Source organism: Cucurbita moschata, unplaced genomic scaffold (genome assembly GCF_002738365.1).
Source record: "Cucurbita moschata cultivar Rifu unplaced genomic scaffold, Cmos_1.0 Cmo_Scf00001, whole genome shotgun sequence".
Taxonomy (NCBI): Eukaryota; Viridiplantae; Streptophyta; class Magnoliopsida; order Cucurbitales; family Cucurbitaceae; genus Cucurbita; species Cucurbita moschata.
The window spans coordinates 6775176-6794087 of NW_019268517.1; the positions used below are offsets into that span (position 1 = coordinate 6775176).

At 34.1% G+C, this 18912-nt stretch overlaps 3 protein-coding genes across 5 annotated transcripts; all 3 read left to right on the forward strand.

Moving 5' to 3' along the window:
- Window positions 1-1879: 1879 nt before the first annotated feature.
- On the forward strand, window positions 1880-3089 carry LOC111453520 (ethylene-responsive transcription factor 5-like). Its single transcript, XM_023094648.1, has one exon. It carries the CDS (start codon window positions 1970-1972, stop codon window positions 3035-3037), a length of 1068 nt encoding a protein of 355 aa, XP_022950416.1. The 5' UTR covers window positions 1880-1969; the 3' UTR covers window positions 3038-3089.
- A 5358-nt stretch (window positions 3090-8447) lies between these two features.
- Window positions 8448-10544, forward strand: LOC111444707. 3 transcript variants are annotated; one of them, XM_023082733.1, is made up of 2 exons: window positions 8448-9105; window positions 10371-10544. In XM_023082733.1, the coding sequence occupies exons 1-2, from the start codon at window positions 8521-8523 to the stop codon at window positions 10527-10529; spliced, it is 744 nt and encodes a 247-aa protein (XP_022938501.1). In that variant the 5' UTR covers window positions 8448-8520; the 3' UTR covers window positions 10530-10544. The 3 variants fall into 3 exon arrangements, with proteins under 3 accessions (XP_022938501.1, XP_022938496.1, XP_022938488.1); XM_023082728.1 differs by having other exon boundaries at window positions 8448-9102; window positions 10368-10544; XM_023082720.1 differs by having other exon boundaries at window positions 8455-9103; window positions 10363-10544.
- A 4194-nt stretch (window positions 10545-14738) lies between these two features.
- On the forward strand, window positions 14739-18901 carry LOC111444699 (palmitoyl-protein thioesterase 1-like). Its single transcript, XM_023082709.1, has 12 exons — window positions 14739-15785; window positions 16836-16920; window positions 17111-17162; window positions 17253-17273; window positions 17346-17399; window positions 17473-17523; window positions 17601-17663; window positions 17767-17832; window positions 17928-17966; window positions 18098-18220; window positions 18329-18421; window positions 18611-18901. The coding sequence occupies exons 1-12, from the start codon at window positions 15692-15694 to the stop codon at window positions 18752-18754; spliced, it is 885 nt and encodes a 294-aa protein (XP_022938477.1). The 5' UTR covers window positions 14739-15691; the 3' UTR covers window positions 18755-18901.
- Window positions 18902-18912: the final 11 nt, after the last annotated feature.

Below are 18912 nucleotides of genomic sequence, written 5' to 3' on the forward strand. Positions count from 1 at the left end.
ACGATAATAAATAATCGTGTATCATTTTTTATTTATTAATTTTGATGATTTCATTTTATCTTTTAAAATAATGAACGTATGCATTTAATAATAAATCGGGTCTCGATCTAAATTTAAATAGTCGGGTATTATTTGATTCTCTTAATAGGTCAAATTTTTATTTGAAGTAAAATCTCTCTAATTTGAGAATTCTTTTAAATAACAAAAAAATACAAATAAAAATAAAAATCCAACGTGGAAAAAAATTCAAATAAAATAAAAGTTAAATTAATAAAAGTATTTAATACCTTTCAAAAATAACTTCAACATTCAAAATAATTAAAAAAAGTATTTTTTAATTTTAAAAATATCCTTGAATTAAAAAAAAATCATTAATACACTTAAATTTTTTTAAAAACTTCTAAACCACTTTAAAATTAATTAAAAAAAAAGTTTCTAAAATAATATTAAAATATTTATAAATATGAAAAAGGTATTATTGAAATACTACTAAAAGTTTCGAATATTTTTAAAATAAAATTGACAGTTTCTAAACGGTATTTTTTTAGATTTTTTTTTAATTTAAAGATATTATTAAAACTTTAAAAAATTTAAAAATATTTTAAATAGAAAGTTGAGGAATATTTTTATTAATGGCTCTTAAAAGGAAATTGATCTTAAATTAAATAATAAATATATATATTTTAAAAAATAATATTTATTAAAGAATTTGGTGTAAAAGTCAAAATTTGTTTAGTGAAATACCAATTCAAGTGAATTAAATATTAAATAATAAATAATAAATAATTGTCCCTTTTGACATCAAATCCCACTTCATTAAATTTGCATCCACATTATTGTTTGACACAGCACTATGATTTTTTGGACTTTTTCTCAATTTTTAAATTTGAATATTTCAATTTAAAATATGAAAGGAATATATTTATATCATAGTCCTTATTTCATGCAATGTCACATGTGACAAATGCAGAATTTGTTATGATATGGACATAGGGTAAAATTATAATAATCTTTTTCATAGCTTTATTTTAATTACGACTTCTTAATATTTAAATATTCAAATACTTTATTTTATTTCATTTCATTACTTATGTAAGGGTGACATATGATCCTTGTCACATTGGATGTAATACTTTATTTCATTACTAATATTGAAAAATTAAAATTTTACCCTTATTAATTTAATATTTTCTAAAAAAAAAAAAGATTTTACCCCTATTAATTTTTTATGCAATATTTGTGTACCAAAAAATTTCAAAATTAATGGAGTTCTTATAATTCTTTCTTATTACCTTTATTTAAGAGTGTGAACTCCGTGAAATAAAATAATATATCATTTAATGACGTGTTAAGAATATATATTAAGATTTTCTCTATAATTTTTTATTGTTATAATAATTTAAATTCAACGAAAAACTATGATATGACATCAAATTAATTTTTTATTATTAAAAATATAGTACATTTTTACTTTCATTTAAAAATAAATATTCATCCATAATTTTTTTTTTTAAAAGTCCATTCATTATAATTTATTTAAAATTAATTAATATCCAAAAATAGAGGATAAGGACAAAGCCAACAACAAACCACAGTCATTACCTTATCCAAATTATATTTTACAATATTATTATATTTATAAAAAAAATAACTAAAAATAACGAAAAATTTAGTTTTCCCATAAAAGAAGCTCAGAGATGGAAGGAAGAAGGAAACCGACTACGCTGCAAGCGAAAAGACCATTTTGCCCTTTGGCTCATTTCTTTGACTCAATCCAACGGACGAGATTAAAGGATGAAAGAACGAAGCTTCCATTGCGTGTCATCGAAGGCGAGACTAACGAGAGGCTCGACAAAAGTATAAATAGCCTCCCACTCCCTTCTTCCACTATCAGATCTCTCAAAACCCTAAATCTTTGCAGAACTTTCAAAACTGTTCTTCTTTGCGCTCCATTTTGATTTTGTGATCTATGGAAACTGTGAATCTGGAGCAAGCTGCTGCGTTGCAGAATATCAAGCTTCATCTTCTCGGCGAACTCTCTCCGTTGCCGACGAATTTGGCCTTTGATAATGTTTGCGTCTCGTCTTCGGATCGGTCGATGAGTTCCGGTGCTTCTTCTTCTTCTACCTCGAACTGTCCTCTTACAATCTCTGATTATTTCAATTCGGATGAAAGTTTTGAATTCTCCTCTGATTTTATACGGTGCGAGTCGTCGATGTCGTCAAACGACGATTTCTTCGGATTCGAGATGAAACCTAACGTGATCGACCTAACCACAATGAATTCGGCTGAATCTATTGAATTCGAGACGAAACCGTTTGTTTTCAATGATTCGAGTTCTAGTTCGAGTTCGAGTTCGAGTTCGATTTCTCTGTATAGCAATAGTTCGTTTGAAGTTGAATCGAAGACTAATTTGATGAGTCAGGCAGCGAATTCGAATCGGAAACGAGCGAATTTGAAAATCTCGCTTCCGAATAAGACGACGCAATGGATCAATTTCGACACGGCGGAGAAGAAGAATCCGGTCGTGGTACAGAGGAGTAAAGATCTTGAGGCGGAGAGGAAAGTTCACTACAGAGGCGTTCGACAGAGGCCTTGGGGAAAATTCGCGGCGGAGATTAGGGATCCGAATCGTCGTGGATCTAGAGTTTGGCTTGGAACTTTTGAGACAGCAATTGAAGCGGCGAGAGCGTACGATCGCGCTGCCTTCAAGCTTCGAGGATCGAAGGCGATTTTAAACTTTCCGTTGGAAGCGACGAACTCTTACTCGGAACCGATCGCTGCTGGAAAACGGCAGAGGGAGGAGGAAGTGGGAGAGGTGGTTGAAGCGGTAGCGTTGAAGAAAGAGAAGGTGGAGGAGGTGAACCCGGCCTCCGTCCCCGCCGCGGATGTCGGTTACCTGAAAGATATGCCGTTAACGCCGTCAATTTGGTCGATGGTTTGGGACGGTGAAACGAAAGGAGTTTTCAATATTCCGCCGTTGTCGCCGTTATCTCCACATCCCGCGTTTGGTTTTTCACAGCTTGTAGTTGCATAAAATTGCCCCTTTCTTTTCTTTAAACCAATGAGAAATATTTGTTTATTGGTAATGTTTTTTTCCCAGAAAATTCAAATTCAAACTCCAATAAATCCTTCAATTTTCACAAAATAAAAATAAAACAGATTAATTAGTTTAATTTCATAATAATGACATATGCACAATTAAAAATCTTATAGAATAAAATTTAATGTTGAAACAATGGATTAATTTAAATTTAATGTTAAAATTTTTTTCTCAAAATAAAATTATCACATAATACAAAACAAGTAGGAAGATTTCACATGTGATTATGAAATTTGACAAAAAAGAAGAAAGCATGTGAAAAGAATAAAATACCAGAGAATAATGGGGTTTTGGGAGGGGGAGTGGATAAGGGGCAAAAATGTAATTTAGACAAAATTTGAAAGGTTGAATTGAGGCACAAGGCAAACACAAGCCCAATAACTGTGGGCAAAAAGAAGCGTCAAACCCATTTGGCCAAGCACACAAAGCAAATTTTTTTTAATAAGGTTATTCACGAGGACTTTAATCTTTCAATTTTGTATCTAATAAGTTCATGAAATAATTGGAATAGATCATTTAGTTATTTAAGCACATAATTATAAGGTAAATACAAAATTTAATGTAAAATTTCAAGGATCTATTAGATATCTCTATATATATGAATATTATAAATGACGTGTCGATTGAAAACATGTAATTTGACCTTTATGTCCCAACCATCCTAAATTGTGATAAATTCTAGACTTTTAAAGTAAATCGGGAGAATTTTGAGTGGAGCAAAAGTTTGGGAACGAAGAAAAATTACCTTCTCTAAGTTGGGTGAGAAACTTTTTAGGATTTTTTAATTTTATTATTATAATTTTTTTTTTTTTTTTGAATTAGGTTAAAAGTGAACCAAGCCATTCGAACATCTATATCATGAATTCGAGCATATATACTCTTTTCAATTTCCATTGTTTTTTTCTCGAGACATTTGTCGATTTGTCTCTAGGGAATTGCTTTTCTTCAGGTTTAAGTACTTGAAAAAAAAAAATCAGCTCCATAGTCAATTCTTATACGATAGTTTAAGTATTCCGAGGTGAATACTTAAACTATTGGATTTAACATTTAGTTCTTGAGTTCTCGTTTCGATTTAACTTCAGCTATTGGATTCAAGTATGTCGCTACCTAGTTGTTCAGCTTTAGCCTCAAGTACTTCAACATTAGCTTTTCAGAACAATCCAAACCAAATCCGAAAATAGAGGGTTCGGTTGGGTTGTGAATCATTTTAGAGTTGGGTTGGATTACCGATCAAATGAACCTGAACTTTTCGGTTGGTCAAAATAATTTCCTGAACCCGACCCGACCCGACCCAACCCATTTACACCAAAAGAAAATACAATAACCGTTATTCTGGATTAATAACTAAATTGTTTTGGGCTATCTCAAAATCAACCCAATAAGCTTGATGGATCAATTTAAACCAAGTATAGATATGAATGATTTTATTTATATAAAAACAAATAATTTAAAGCTTCTGACCATATTACTAAATAAAATTATATATATATATATATATATATATATATATATATATTACATTAATTCAAATGGTTAATAATTGAAAATAAAACGACCCACAAAAAATAATAATAAATTGATTATTAATTTTTTAGGATCAATTATTGTCCAAATAATTTATTAAATAGTTTAAATAAGTATTAATTATCGTTGAACTAGACTCCACCTTTCTTAAATCATAAGTAAACTAAAATTAATTAGAATTTAAAATATTTGAAGGGAATATTCCAAGTGCTAAACTATAATCTTATCCATAAAAATACCAAACATTATTCCTATTTTTTTGGCATTGGAATATTCCTTGTATTTCCACTCCTATCTAATTTTAATTCCTCTTATTTTATAATATAATCAACCCGGGCAAAGTTATTTATTTTATCTTAAATTTTAAAATTTTTTCATATAAATTATCATTAATATGATTATCTTAGTGATGATATTCAAGGCGTTTACATTACCCAATTATCATTATCATTGTCATTGTCATTGTCCACTTTGACCTGTTACATATCGTCGTTAGCCTTATGATGTCTATTGGGGAGAAGTTTCCACACCCTTGTAAGAAATGCTTCGTTTCCATCTCAAATTGATGTCAGATCTCACAATCCACCTCCTTTGGGAGCCTAACGTCCTCTGGCACACCACTAGGTATCTAACTCTTATATCATTTGTAACCGCAAAAGCCTACCGCTAGTCATATTGTCCGTTTTGACCCATTATGTATCTCAGCCTCACAGTTTTAAAACACATTCCTCTTTCCAACTAGTGTGAGATCCCACAAAAAAATATCTCCTAGCAATCGATTCCTTCCTTTATACTCTACTATCAATGACTCCAAGAAATTTTTTCGGGTGCATTGGGCAAATAATGCTCTTTTTGAACCATCAAAACAGCAATGCATGGCAGCCAACTTCATCAAACTCGGTCATCGATATCGAATGTCGTTTCTCCTCCCTTGTTCCAGGCATGCTCACAACATCGTTTTTCACTGCCACTTTGATGTGTTCGTCTTAAAATTAGAGATGTCTAACCCATGAAACCTCGGTTCCCATGGAAATGGGGAGATAGTGGGAAGAGATTTTTATGCGTTAGCTAAATGAGTCTCCGTTCTCATTTTCGCCCGTACTCGCTTCGTACCAAATATGCTTATACTTTAATTCTTTAACTTCAATATGATTTTAGACGATTAGAAGTGCTATAAAGAAATCTTAATAAATGAAAATAACTTTTACAAACTTTGATTAATTTAAAAGCTATTATAGCCCCGTGTTTCTAACATATGAAATTTTCCACAAATGAACACGAGTCTTTCCAACATATTTTGTCTTTACACAAATGTATCTCATAAAAATTTCAAGAAAAAAATGCTAAACCATAATCAATTTTAATTTTATTTATTGTAACCATTTGTTCTAATTTTTATTAAATAAGTTAAAAGATTATGATAAATTTAATTTGTTTCGGTACACGAGCTTAATCGGGCGTGTAGACCTGAGTCAATGATGCTACAAAATCATTCAATTATTATTGTTATTATTATTTTGGGAAGTTTGGAAATCGAAAACAAACAAAGGTTGACTCAATTTCATGTGTAAACGAAGTCAATGAACAATGGAAGTCGGGCTGCGCAAGGACTTGGAAAAGAGGACTAAGGGTATTGAATATTATAGCGTAAGAAAATGGTAATGTTGACGATAACACAACTCGGGTCGATGCCTAAACCTATGGTCGTCCCCACATTGAAATGTTTCACCCAATGCTCCTAAGATTCGTGCAATTTCGACTCAGCCCCGTTTCGATCCTCTTTCGCCCCAACCCTACAAGGAATCAACGAGAGAAGGAAGTTCGATAGGTTTCATTTAATCCCAAAGGTTCATTGGAATAAATATTATCCATCTCATTCTGCCTCTAAATTGAGTCCAAAAGACTAAATAGAGCATTATCTTCTTAATTTTACGAAAAATACTGAACAAAAAAATGTTGCCGATTTGAGTTTGATTAGGTCAAACTTCGTAGATCTCGACTCTAAATTTGAAACGCACCATAAATTAATCAGAACAATACCCACCTTATGTTTTATCTAGACACTATAACAACCCAAGTCCACAACCAATGAATATTGTCCTCTTTAAGTTTTCTTTTTTTGTATTTTCCCTTAAGGTTTTTAAAACACATCTTTTAGAGTGATGTGACGGAACTAGTACTCATCCAGACTAAAGAGGACAATATCTATCAGTGAACTTGGGCGGTTGTAAATGGTATCAAAGCCAGATATCGAACAGTGTGTCAGCAAGGACGCTGGGCCTCCATGGGGGTGGATTGTGAGATCCCACATCGGTTCAAGAGAGGAACGAAGCATTCCTTATAAGAATATGAAAACCTCTCCTTAAACAACGCTTTTTAAAATCTCGAAGGGAAGTCCAGAAGGGAAAGTCTAAAGAGGACAATATCTATTAGCGGTGAGATTAAACCCTTTGCAAATCTCATCATCGTGAACCCATTACAACGTCGTTACAGTCAATCTTGAGTACGCTATAAATCATGCGAGAAAGAGAGCCTAAAATGAACTCAAATCGACACCATTAAAGTACTAAAATGTGACATAATCTTTAAAGAAAAAAAAAAGAGGGATAAAACCTACTCAACCCAAATGGCACTTGAATTGACCATCATCAATTCTCATCCCAAACTTGGACAAGAACATCATTTGAATACCAATGATAATTTAAATAAATAACAATAATAATAAACAAATTCATAAATTTGATTATTATTTTATTGTTTTTTAGTATGGACCAATGGGTGGTTAGATGCATTCAGCTCTGTCGTGTCTTCTTGTCCCTTTCAACTTCAAAGGTTCCACACTAAATTTCACCCATTAATTATACACTTCCCAACAACTATAGACTTTGGTCAAGTCTTCCTCAAAATTAAATATATATATATACCTTTGAAGAAGTCTTCCTAAAAATTAAAAAATTAATAATTATAGTTTTTTTTTTTTTTTGTTGGTTAACTCGTTTATTTAAATTTTTATTTTTAATAAAAATATTTTCAAACGTTTAATATAATTTTAATATATATTTTGTAAAATTATTAAAAATTATTGTTAAGAGTTATTGAAGAACAAATAATAACAATAAATAATTATGGAATAAAATAAAAATAAAATAAATATAGGATCATAACCAAATATATATATTAAAATTAATAATAAAATTTGGGTTGGTTCGGTTTAACTTAATCTAGTCGTAAGTAAATTCATGAACTAACCGAATATATAAAGTTTTCATTTATTCAAATCCTATCCAACCCAAACCGTATAAGTTGGATTGAGTTATACGTTAAGTAGCCATCTAATTTGACTTAGATGATAAATAAAATAATCCATAGTTGATTAAGCAAACTCATATATTAAATATACACTAAATTTCTTCATTTTCATCGAATTAAATTAAATTAAATTACATATTTTATTTCGTAGAACTGATAAATGACAAGGCACTTATTATCAGAACCATGAGACCCCACATCAATTAGATAGAGGAACAAACATCAGTAAAGATGCTAGGTCCGGAAAGGAGGTAGATTGTGAGATCTCACGTCGGTTAGAGAGGGGAATGAAACACTGTTTATAAGGGTGTGAAAACCAGTATTAAAAAATTTGAGGAAATCTCGAAAGGAAAAGCTAAAAGATGACAATATTTACTGGCGGTAGACTTGAGCTGTTATAAGAAAGTAATGACAAAACGGGTAATTTAAGTTTCGAAATTTATGTAAACTTAACTCCTAAGTCAAGCGAAGGTGACAAAAGAAAATTCGTAATTTTGTTGTTCCTCAAAAGAACAAAAAAAGAGCAATCCCCATCGGTCTATATAAGCTCCCAAAGACTCTCCCTTTCTCTTTACCTCTCCACCATGGAAATCTCAGCCCTCTTCTTCATCATCTTCTTCCTCCTCTCACCCATCTCCATTAAAGCTCAAACAACAACAACTCATTGCAGCCATGGCAGCCCATCAATCCATCTCCCTTTCACCTTCAACCTTTCATGTTCATCAAACACAACAAGAATCCACTTCAAATCCTACGATTCTCTATCAATCAAATCCATTTCCTACGACCAAAAGCGGCTCGATCTTATAGACCTCAATGGTTGCGTTCACGGCGCGTTTCTCAAACTAAACCTCACCCTCACTCCATTTCGATACTTCTACGTCGTTCGAGATTACAAATACCTCAATTGCACGTCGAAATTGTCGTCGCCGTCGCCCCCGATACCGTGCTTGAGCCGACCTCGAGATTACTATGTATATGTGGTGAGGGAAATGGAAGAAACACCAAGGTTTTGCAAGGAAGTGAAGAAAGTGAAGATCCCATTTGAGTATAGCCCTTATCTTGATGATGGGTCTTTTGGACTCTCATTAAGTTGGGGAGCTAATGATGATGAAGGAAGAACAGAGTCTGAAAGAGGGTGTCTTTATAAAGCACCTAATTATGAAGGTAACATTCCATTCTTTCCTTCTTTAGGTCACTAACTAAAAAGAACAAAAAGGAAAAGAATCTTTTTTTTTTCTTTTCTTTTCTTTATGTTTAATTCAATTAACTTTTGATTTTTTTTTCATTAATTGCTTGTATTTTGGGTTCTTTTGCTTAATACTCTTTTAAAAAAATTTAAACTTTGGGTTATTTGCATTTTAGTCCTTTAAATTTTCGAAATTATTTTATTTTGGTTCGTAAATTTTTTAGTTTGTTTCGTGTAGGTTCATATTTTTCATTATATCTATTTTTTTCTAAAATATTAAAAAAATTAATCATTTTGAATTATTAAGTTATATTAAATGATAAAATAATAGAAAAAAAATAAATCAATTTTTTAAATTAAAGAGTTAAATTAAGAAACGACTTTTTATATATATATATATATATATATATATATATATATATATAGATTAAATGATAAAATAATAGAAAAATAAATAATCAATTTTTAAATTTAAAGAGTTAAATTAAAATAGATATTTTAAAATTAAGAAACCTCTTATATATATATATAGATATAGATATAGATATATTAAATGATAAAATAATAGAAAAAATAAATAATCAATTTTTTAAAATTAAAGAGTTAAATTAAAATAGATATTTTGAAATTAAGAAACGACTTTTATAAAAATTTGTAGACTTAAATAGACATTTTAAAATAATTCAAAGCTTTAAAAAAATTGTTTTTTTTTTCTTTTCTGTTAATGAATATAAGAATAATTTCTAATTAATTTATAAATTATTGTGAGGTCCTAAATAAAAATTATTTCTTAGAAACCCCTTTACTAAAATAAATTGACCAAGTAGTCCCCAGAGAATAATTTCAAATGACCCCTACAAATTTCTTTTTTTAAAATAAATACCCACTTTTTGTAAAAAAAAATAAAAACTGTGTTTGAATATTCAAAGTTGTTTAATGCAATATCATTAATTGGGTCAAAGGTTCATTGATTTTAACCTTTAAACTTCATTTTCTAGAATAATTATATATACATAAATAAATAAATATTTTTAGTCCATCATTTAAATGTTATTGAGTCACCAAATTAAAATAATAATAATAATACTTTATATCTACAAAGAATGTTTTGCTTCAATTTTAAATAAACTTAGGTTTATCCCAAGTTTATATAACCTGTTTTTAAAATAATTATAATATTATGAAAAAGGAAATTAAGTTTATTTTAATTTGTATTTGTATTTTTATTTTTGTGCAGTACTCGGTGTTATCTTACTTGCAGCTATGGTGGTAATATCATCGATGGTGATCATAAAGATTTGCCACTCAAAAAAACATAAAATTTTGAAGGAAGAAGTTCAGAAAAAGGTGTTTGAGCATCCGTATGAAGCACTAAAGCCTGGATCAGATGAAGTTTCCGTTTGAATTTTTGATCGAAAATATACACGAGTTGAACTGTGTTTAAATTAAATAAATACTAATTTTGTTTAATTTTAATTATGAAATTTTTTTAGCAAAGAGTGTTCCTTTGTTTAATTAATCTTTGATGATCATTTTATGTCTTTTTTTTTTTTTTTGGGTCAAATAAAACTTAGATGGATTATATAATAATTATTTTGTGGGAATTATACATGAATACAAATAATGGAGAGAATTTCAAGAGTAAATTTAATTTGGGTGAATTATATTTAAATGGATTTAAACGAAAGTAATTAAGTTTCTAAAAATATTTAGGTGAATTATTGTTTAAAATTGAATTTAAGTGAATTATATTTAGTATATGGTGAAACCGTTAGTATCCCGTTTCAAAAATATTCATGAATCTCAAAGGTAAAATTAATATAGTTTGTATAAAAATGTAAAAGGATTTTTCAGTTACTATCCTTAAAATTAGATGATTAATGAGTGGATGAACGGTTTCATATTAAATTTTTTAACTTTTTTTTTTATTTTTATAAATGTTAACTGTATTAATACTACTTTCAAAAGTTCATGTAATAACCCGTACAACTTGAAATAAATAAAGATGGGAAGTGATGACATATGTATATGCATGTAACGGATCATATTAAAATAAATAAATAAATAAAAAACGGTCGTTGGCAGGACCGAAAACTCCGGACTCCGGCGAACGTCGGAATTTTCGTTTGCACATGACCCACAAAGAGCGCTCGACCTTTAGCCACCTTCAAGACACATGCAGGGAAGAAAAATAGTGAGAAAACGAGAAAGACAGTGAGAAAAGCCGACGAAGCTCCAGCAAAGCCAAATCCTACAAAATCGACGTCGAAACCTCTGATTTACGCAACGAAAATAATCCCAAAAGACTTTTACACACACTATGGGTAGATTTAGACGATTCCTACACGTTGTATACCGTCGGGTAAGGGAGACAGAACGTCGGATTTCCGAACCCTCTTAGATCCGAGAGTGTTAGGCCTTTACAAACCAAAAAAATAACATAAACGGAATTAGGGGGAGAAGGAGACTCGAAAACGAAGGAGGAAAAAAGGATGTCGGAATGTCGTGACCGAAGAGAGAGAGAGAGCGTTGTCGAAAAAATTCGCTGGAAATCGGGCGAGGAAGACGAAGTCCGACCCGATCTTCGACCCGAGATCCAAAACCTCTCGGCCCACTGAACAAACCGCGACCCAATAGTAAAGTTCAGCCCAGCCCATCACAACCAAAACCCTGCAACCGCCACAACCCGCGTTCAGAATCTGACCCGCCCGATAGCCCACGCGCTTGACTCGACGACCCTCGCCTCGACCCGAGACCGCTGAACATGAGTCGCCCTCTGGTTGTACCACGTGGGCACGTCTGCAGCGCGACACCCCCTCGGCTCCAGCAGCTTGATCGGCTCGGCGGCGACTTCTCGGCTCTGGTAGCTTATTCAGCTCGGGATACCTATTTTCGACCTGTTTGGCACCTTCCGACTCTCCCAGACTTGATTTCGACCCCGTTTAAGGAACCAACCACCGACAGAAGTGGAGGACGTATACGAGGAGATAGGAGCTTGCGTTTATATTTTAGGGAGTACTTCGGCTAAAGCCTACCAAGTAAGTGGCTCACCCGTTGTAGGTTACGCGTTGTTTGTTGTATGTTGGCACGTGCCCGTGGATTCACACGTGTCATTAAATTGTATGCTAGACTGTTGTGCTTAAATACGTAATCTTGTGAACGTGAATGTATGCTGTTTAGTATGATGTGATATGTAGTGCTTATGACATTTATGATGTTCCTAAATGATTGTGGCATGATTGTACGAAATATTTGAATGTAAATAGCATGAAATGTATGACATGAAATACGGTAAATTACTTGAAATATAACCCCGTTAGGATTATGTATGATACATGGACTAAAAATGAGAAATGACACGTTAAGCATGAAAGATGATAGCGGGGTTATATTCATTAATGATAAGGTAGAAATAATGGGGACCTCATGCATTATGTGTGTTCATGCATTGGGGGGTTACTCCAATTCCATCACGAGGGTACGGACGCATACATCCAATGGTAGGACAACGATCGTTATGTTTTACATAACGATGCCGTGACGGTTACTAGTTCTAACGGGTGTCCGGCCTAGGGAGCGTCCCAGTGTATGCTCGCTCGACAAGTAAGGTGGCCCAACGGTGTGCGAACTAACTAGTGAGCCCATACTCGCACGTATGGGTTGTGTGTAGAGTATATGGTACACGTCCAAATTTACCCGTTAGAACAATACCGTAGGAAGACAGATTGAAAGATAGGTCTCATCATCTCATTGCATGTGATTGTTGCATAACCCCGATTGGGGGTCACTTACCAAATACTCAAGCCTCGTGCTACTATATTTTTCAGATAAAGGCAAGGCACCCATGTGAGATCGACGGCGGCATCGTACATCCCGGGACCGTGGCAGATGCATAGGATAGTTGTTTTCCATTTCATAGTGCTACTATATTTTTCAGATAAAGGCAAGACACCCATGTGAGATCGACGGCGGCATCGCACATCTCGGGACCGTGGTAGATGCATAGGATAGTTGTTTTCCATTTCATAGTATAGGTTAGTATAGTTTGCATTCAAAGTATAGGTTAGTTTAGGTTGGATTCCCGTTTGCATCATTAGTATAGGTTGAATTGTAATCGCACAATAAATCGTAGGGTAGCATAAGACCGTTGTTTCAGTGTTGTTCTTTTTTCTTTCTTTCCCTTGCATTCGTTATTCACGAAGTAATAAAAGGCAAGCGTAAGTTGCATTTATGATAAGAGCCCATTTAATATAAATTCCGCATTTCAAGTTTCAAGGTATAGTAATTGTTAAGGATATTTAGTAATAAATTATAGTTTACCATATATATTATATTTGATATTTTATTATAAGGCAAATATAGATATTTGCCTTATTACTATAGGTATCTTTCCATTTATTGTTATTTCCATTTATTACTATTTCCATATCCTTGTAATTTATTTGATTATAAATAAGATAACTTTCACACCATTTAGGTGTGGTGGATTAATCAAACATTCACATGGTATCAGAGCCATTTTGGTTTAGCAACCCGGATTCTTTCTTTTCAATGGCTTTTGAAATCTTCTACTGTTCTTCTCCACCACCACTGTTGGCTTTGACGCCGCAGGGGCAGTCGTCATGGCTGCCACATGCAGAGCCGATTGATTATTATTCGGCTCCACCCTTTTGACCTCCAAATAATCCTTCGCCATACTCTATACATACAACCTCACCTTTTCCAAACATAGCCTCTTTCATTTTCTTCCCAATTTTCCCTTCATCCTTCATCCTTCACAAAAACCCTAATCTTAGGATCTTCATCAGCATTCCTCTTCGAAAATATACAGAATCTCAATAAGCCCATCGACCTTCTGCAGAGATTTACCTTTGGAATCTGGGCGCTGCACTGGCATCTTCGCCAACCAAGTTGCCGCCGCCCTTCTCGCCAAAATTGGCTCCTTCGCCCCAATGTGGCGACTCTTCCAGCTGCCCTTCTCGCCAAAATTGGCTCCTTCGCCCAATGTGGCGACTCTTTCGGCTTCAACATTGTCTTTGTCCCTTACTCTAGGTTTCCCCTTCTACTTCTTGGGGTTAGACATATTCTCACCAGAGCCAAGGCAGCATCGTTGCTAAGCGACAATCCCTCTTCATGGGTTAGACATATTCTCGCCGAAGCCAAGGCAGCATCGCCGTTAAGCAGCAATCCCTCTGCAATTTTCGATGGCCAAGAAAGTGTTTCTCTACGCCTCCTCTGAACCAGGTTGTTAACATCTTCACGAAAAGTGTTTCTCAACCTCTTTGAATTTTTCAGATTCAAGCTTCACGTTAGTTTAAATCCGACGCTTAGCTTGCGGTGGGGTGTTAAGGATATTTAGTAATAAATTATAGTTTACCATATATATTATATTTGATATTTTATTATAAGGCAAATATAGATATTTGCCTTATTACTATAGGTATCTTTCCATTTATTGTTATTTCCATTTATTACTATTTCCATATCCTTGTAATTTATTTGATTATAAATAAGATAACTTTCACACCATTTAGGTGTGGTGGATTAATCAAACATTCACAGTAATGACCCTAGATTAAATAGGCAAAATTTAGGGTCCTTACAAAGCATATAAACTAGGAGGGTATGGAGCCGCTAGTCATACACGGTAGCTAGCGGCCTCCACAGTGAAATGGATGAACAAAGGGTATGAGAACTTACAGAGGAAACCCCGATCCGTTTAGGATTTCGACAGTTTTGGACGTCTAAAGTAGTTTAAAAGCAAGGAGAGGCGAGCTAGAGAAGAAGAGAACCTGAGGGAGAAAACCAAGACCCCATTGCCATTGGAAATTCGATACTTACAAACGATTGAAGCTCATGTCACTGAGGGAGGAGAACTTCGACGGTAGGCTTGTGGGTCTTTTAAACTTTTCCATCGATTTCTTCTCAAAAACCCTAACGAAAGCTTTACAATCTCTACATGGTTAGATTGCACCGAGAGTTCTTTGGTTTGTGGAGGAAAAGAAACCAAGAGGGGGAAGGAAGAATCGAAGAAGGAAACAAATCAAGCAAGTTTTAATTGACGTAACATAAAACTTATTAGTCTTAAAGCACCACAGAGAGTAATAAGAATCTACAAACTGTCTGATTGACACCAACGAGTAAACTCACCTCGTGCTTAGGATCCCATAAATCTTTGAGTAGAAGATTCAAATCTTTACCTTCTTCCAAAGTAAAAAGTTAGTTAAGCATAATTAATTAAGAGCCTTGTAATCAACATCTTTAATATCAATCAGATCATTGCTTTGTTTGAGATTTTGGAACTGGGCCATATTAGCCAATGGCCACCCAATAAATGCCCACAACGGCACCACCACGCCTTTTTAACCATCAACCATAACTCACTAAATGCGATCAAATTCCCAATTCCCAAGTCTTGTTTTCAGACGACATTGTGTGAAAACCGCTCCCAAAAATCTTGGGGAGAAGACAAGGATGAATCTCACACGCCATTGCTGGATTCTCAAGCTCTCACCCATTTCTATAAATTTCTCCATGTTATCTCAAGTTCTTCCCCAACAATCCCCATGGATTCTCCCTCTTTAATGCCCTTTTTCTCCTTCATTCTCGTTTTCGCTGCGATTCCGGTTTCTCTTTCACTGCCCTTCGTTGTTCTCCATGGTAACATCTAATCTGGCTCTGTTCTTATTTGCCTCTGTTTTTCGATTTACTCTCTGATGGGGTTTTTGAATTGTTCTTGTTTTCTGGGTTGATCGTGGTGAATCAATGGGATTTTGAGCTAGTTTCTTTGCTGGGTTTACTTTGATTTGAGGCATTTGTATTTGTTTTTGAACTTTCGTGTGCTTGAAGTAACTTTGAAACTCTATGGGGGATGGTTGGTTTAGTTAAGTTGGATTGCCTTCTCTTTGAGGGGAGATTCCATGGATATGAGTCTGTTCCCCCAGAACTCAACAATTGATATCAATGTTCGCATAAGAAACATGCTCATTGTACTGAGGAAAAAGGGTAAGTGTTACCAAACCAATGAAGATAGATAGTGGTCTGGTGTCTGCCAAACGCCCTTTGTCGCTACGTCTAGCATTGTCACTTCACCTCCGATCACACTAAAATGCACATTGTGAGAGATAAGGTAACAAGAAAGCACATTCTGAGAGATTGTCATCTTGAATGCTCTAGGCATGGCCATTGTCAAGTGCTAGGTGCTCAACCTACCTCGACCACCCTCAGATCATCGCCCATTGTTTAAAATTTATTGAAGATGCAAATATAGTATGTGAGACCTCACATCGGTTGGGGAGGAGAACGAAGCATTCTTTATAAGGATGCGGAAACCTCTCTCTGGCAGATGCGTTTTAAAACTTTGAGAGGAAGCCCGAAAGGAAAAGCCTAAAGAAGACAATATCATAACATCAGCACTTGAATTGTAAATCTGAAAATAAAACTACGTTAACTTAGATTTAAAGTGGATAATATCATACCATCATACCAGTGTTTTAAAAAGCATACTAAGACGCAAATCCTACACCTTGCTTCAGAAAAGCGAGGCGCCAACCATTGCAAAAGGCTTGTGGGCTAATAAAAACACTATAATTAGCTGCACTGTGCCTGCATACCAGAGATTAATAGCATATAGTTCTTATATTTCATACCATACTTGAAGGAAGCTATTGTTTTTGTTTGTGATGGAGTTCTGTTTTGTGGTCATGGCAGGCATAGGAAGTCAGTGCTCAAGTCAAGGGCTTAAAAACTTCACTGAACTACTGAGTAACTATTCTGGCGTTGAAGGATATTGCCTGTATGTCTAAATAGTATCCATTTTTCCTGCTGGGTTTCCTTTTTCTTTTAACGAAACCCTTCAGATCTATTTTTAATATGCAATCCAGAGCTCGTTTTTCTATTGATTTTGCTGCAAATTTCAGTAATTAAAGTTTCTTTTTTGATGAAGAATAATGGGTTTTTTTCTTTTCAATTGCTAATCTTACCAGTGAAGTCGGGAATGGAGTGTTGGATTCTTGGTTTATGCCCCTTGAGAAACAGGTAAGACCTTTTCTTTTTTTCCATATGGAATATTGAAAAGTAATAAGAATCAGAGGTACTCATTCTAACCAAGTTTTCTCATGCTTTCAGGCTGGAATTGTTTGTGAGAAGGTGCAAAAATCCTCATGGCTACGTTAGTCACCTAATCTCTGAAGTATCTTACTGTATGAATTTCCAATGCAGGTGAAGAAAATGGAGGAACTCAAAAAAGGTTACAATATAGTTGGTCTCTCCCAGGTAATCATTAAACTTGGATCCAAACTAGAAGATTTTGCAAGAAACTATTATGAACTTGTGTTTGGCTGAACAGGGTAACTTGATAGGCAGAGGAGTTGTTGAGTTTTGTGATGGAGCACCACCAGTGAGAACCTATTAAGATCTTTTCTAACTCTCTTATTGTCTCGAATATCTCCTCACTCTTCATGTCTATGTCTAAAGGTCAAGAACTTCATATCTTTAGCAGGCCCTCATGCTGGCATTGCTTCCGTTCCTCTCTGTGGTGTAAGTTCTAAGTTCTGAATTTGCCTTTCATCTTCAGTTTCTAGATTTTTGTTACATCTAAGCTATGTTAATAGCCATTTTCAATGATTTTTGGTTTCTGTAGTCTGCCATTTTCTGTCGCTTTGCAGACGAACTAATCAAGTCGGAGATCTACAGTGATTATGTTCAAGTACAACTCACCTATAGCTTCTTCTTTTTTACCTCTTTTTTCGCTTCGATCCCTCAGCTCTAAACATGTTTTTCCCTCTCTGTTGGTTGTCACAGGATCATCTAGCTCCCAGTGGCTTTCTCAAATTACCAAACGTGAGCACTAGTTTCTAAAGCTTCATATTTGATGCTGAAATTTTGCTTTTTGCCACTACACTTTGATGTTCTTGTTTCCATTTGGACATTGTTTCTCACTACAAAAATGACACATTAGCTTTTCCTTCCAGGCTATCCCAAAATATTTGGAGAAATGCAAGTTTCTTCCTAAGCTCAACAATGAACTCCCACAAGCGAGAAACTCAACCTATAAGCAACGATTCAGTAGCCTACAAAACTTGGTGCTAATTATGGTAGGTTTGGAAGGCTTTACATTCATGACAATTGACATCTTGCAGTTCTTTGAGAAATCAGCAAATCCATATCGCCTACTCTTATTTAATCAGTATTTGTTTGTCCAGTTCGAGCACGACACGGTTTTGGTCCCCAGAGAAACCTCCTGGTTTGGTTACTACAAAGATGGGGCTTTTAATTCAACTATACCTCCACAACAGGTATCAAGCTAACTCACATCGCAACTGTTTGACTATACTACATCTGGTTTTTCTAAGCCTGTAGAATATTAAAAAAAAAAAATTATTATCGACCCTGAACTAATCGCATCGAAGACATCTAACATCTATAGTGATTATGACAACCTATGTATATATATGCAATGTAATCACTTCTGCTGATTTCTGCAGACAAAACTTTACATTGAAGACTGGATTGGATTGCAAACATTGGATAAAGCAGGGAGAGTGAAGTACATAAGCGTTTCTGGAGATCATGTTAAAATTTCCAACAGTGACATGAGAAAGTATGTGGTACCATACTTGCAAGGATAAAGAATCAATCAGATGGATGTGGGAGAGTCAATGACCACCAGTATTGATTAAATTAAGAGTAACGAAAAGAAGAAGATAATTCACAAAACCAAGCTCTCTGAATCCTAATTTACCATGTAAGCCTATTTTTACAAATATATATGGAAACAATGGAAGTA

Excerpts from the sequence above, each read along its gene's own strand:
- LOC111444707 (XM_023082720.1), top strand. The coding sequence starts at position 8,521 with ATGGAAATCTCAGCCCTCTTCTTCATCATCTTCTTCCTCCTCTCACCC. Across the intron at positions 9,104-10,362 it reads TAAAGCACCTAATTATGAAG|TACTCGGTGTTATCTTACTT; the intron begins GTAACATTCCAT and ends ATTTTTGTGCAG.
- LOC111453520 (XM_023094648.1), top strand. The coding sequence starts at position 1,970 with ATGGAAACTGTGAATCTGGAGCAAGCTGCTGCGTTGCAGAATATCAAG.
- LOC111444699 (XM_023082709.1), top strand. The coding sequence starts at position 15,692 with ATGGATTCTCCCTCTTTAATGCCCTTTTTCTCCTTCATTCTCGTTTTC. Across the intron at positions 15,786-16,835 it reads GCCCTTCGTTGTTCTCCATG|GCATAGGAAGTCAGTGCTCA; the intron begins GTAACATCTAAT and ends TGGTCATGGCAG. Across the intron at positions 17,274-17,345 it reads CTGGAATTGTTTGTGAGAAG|GTGAAGAAAATGGAGGAACT; the intron begins GTGCAAAAATCC and ends TTTCCAATGCAG.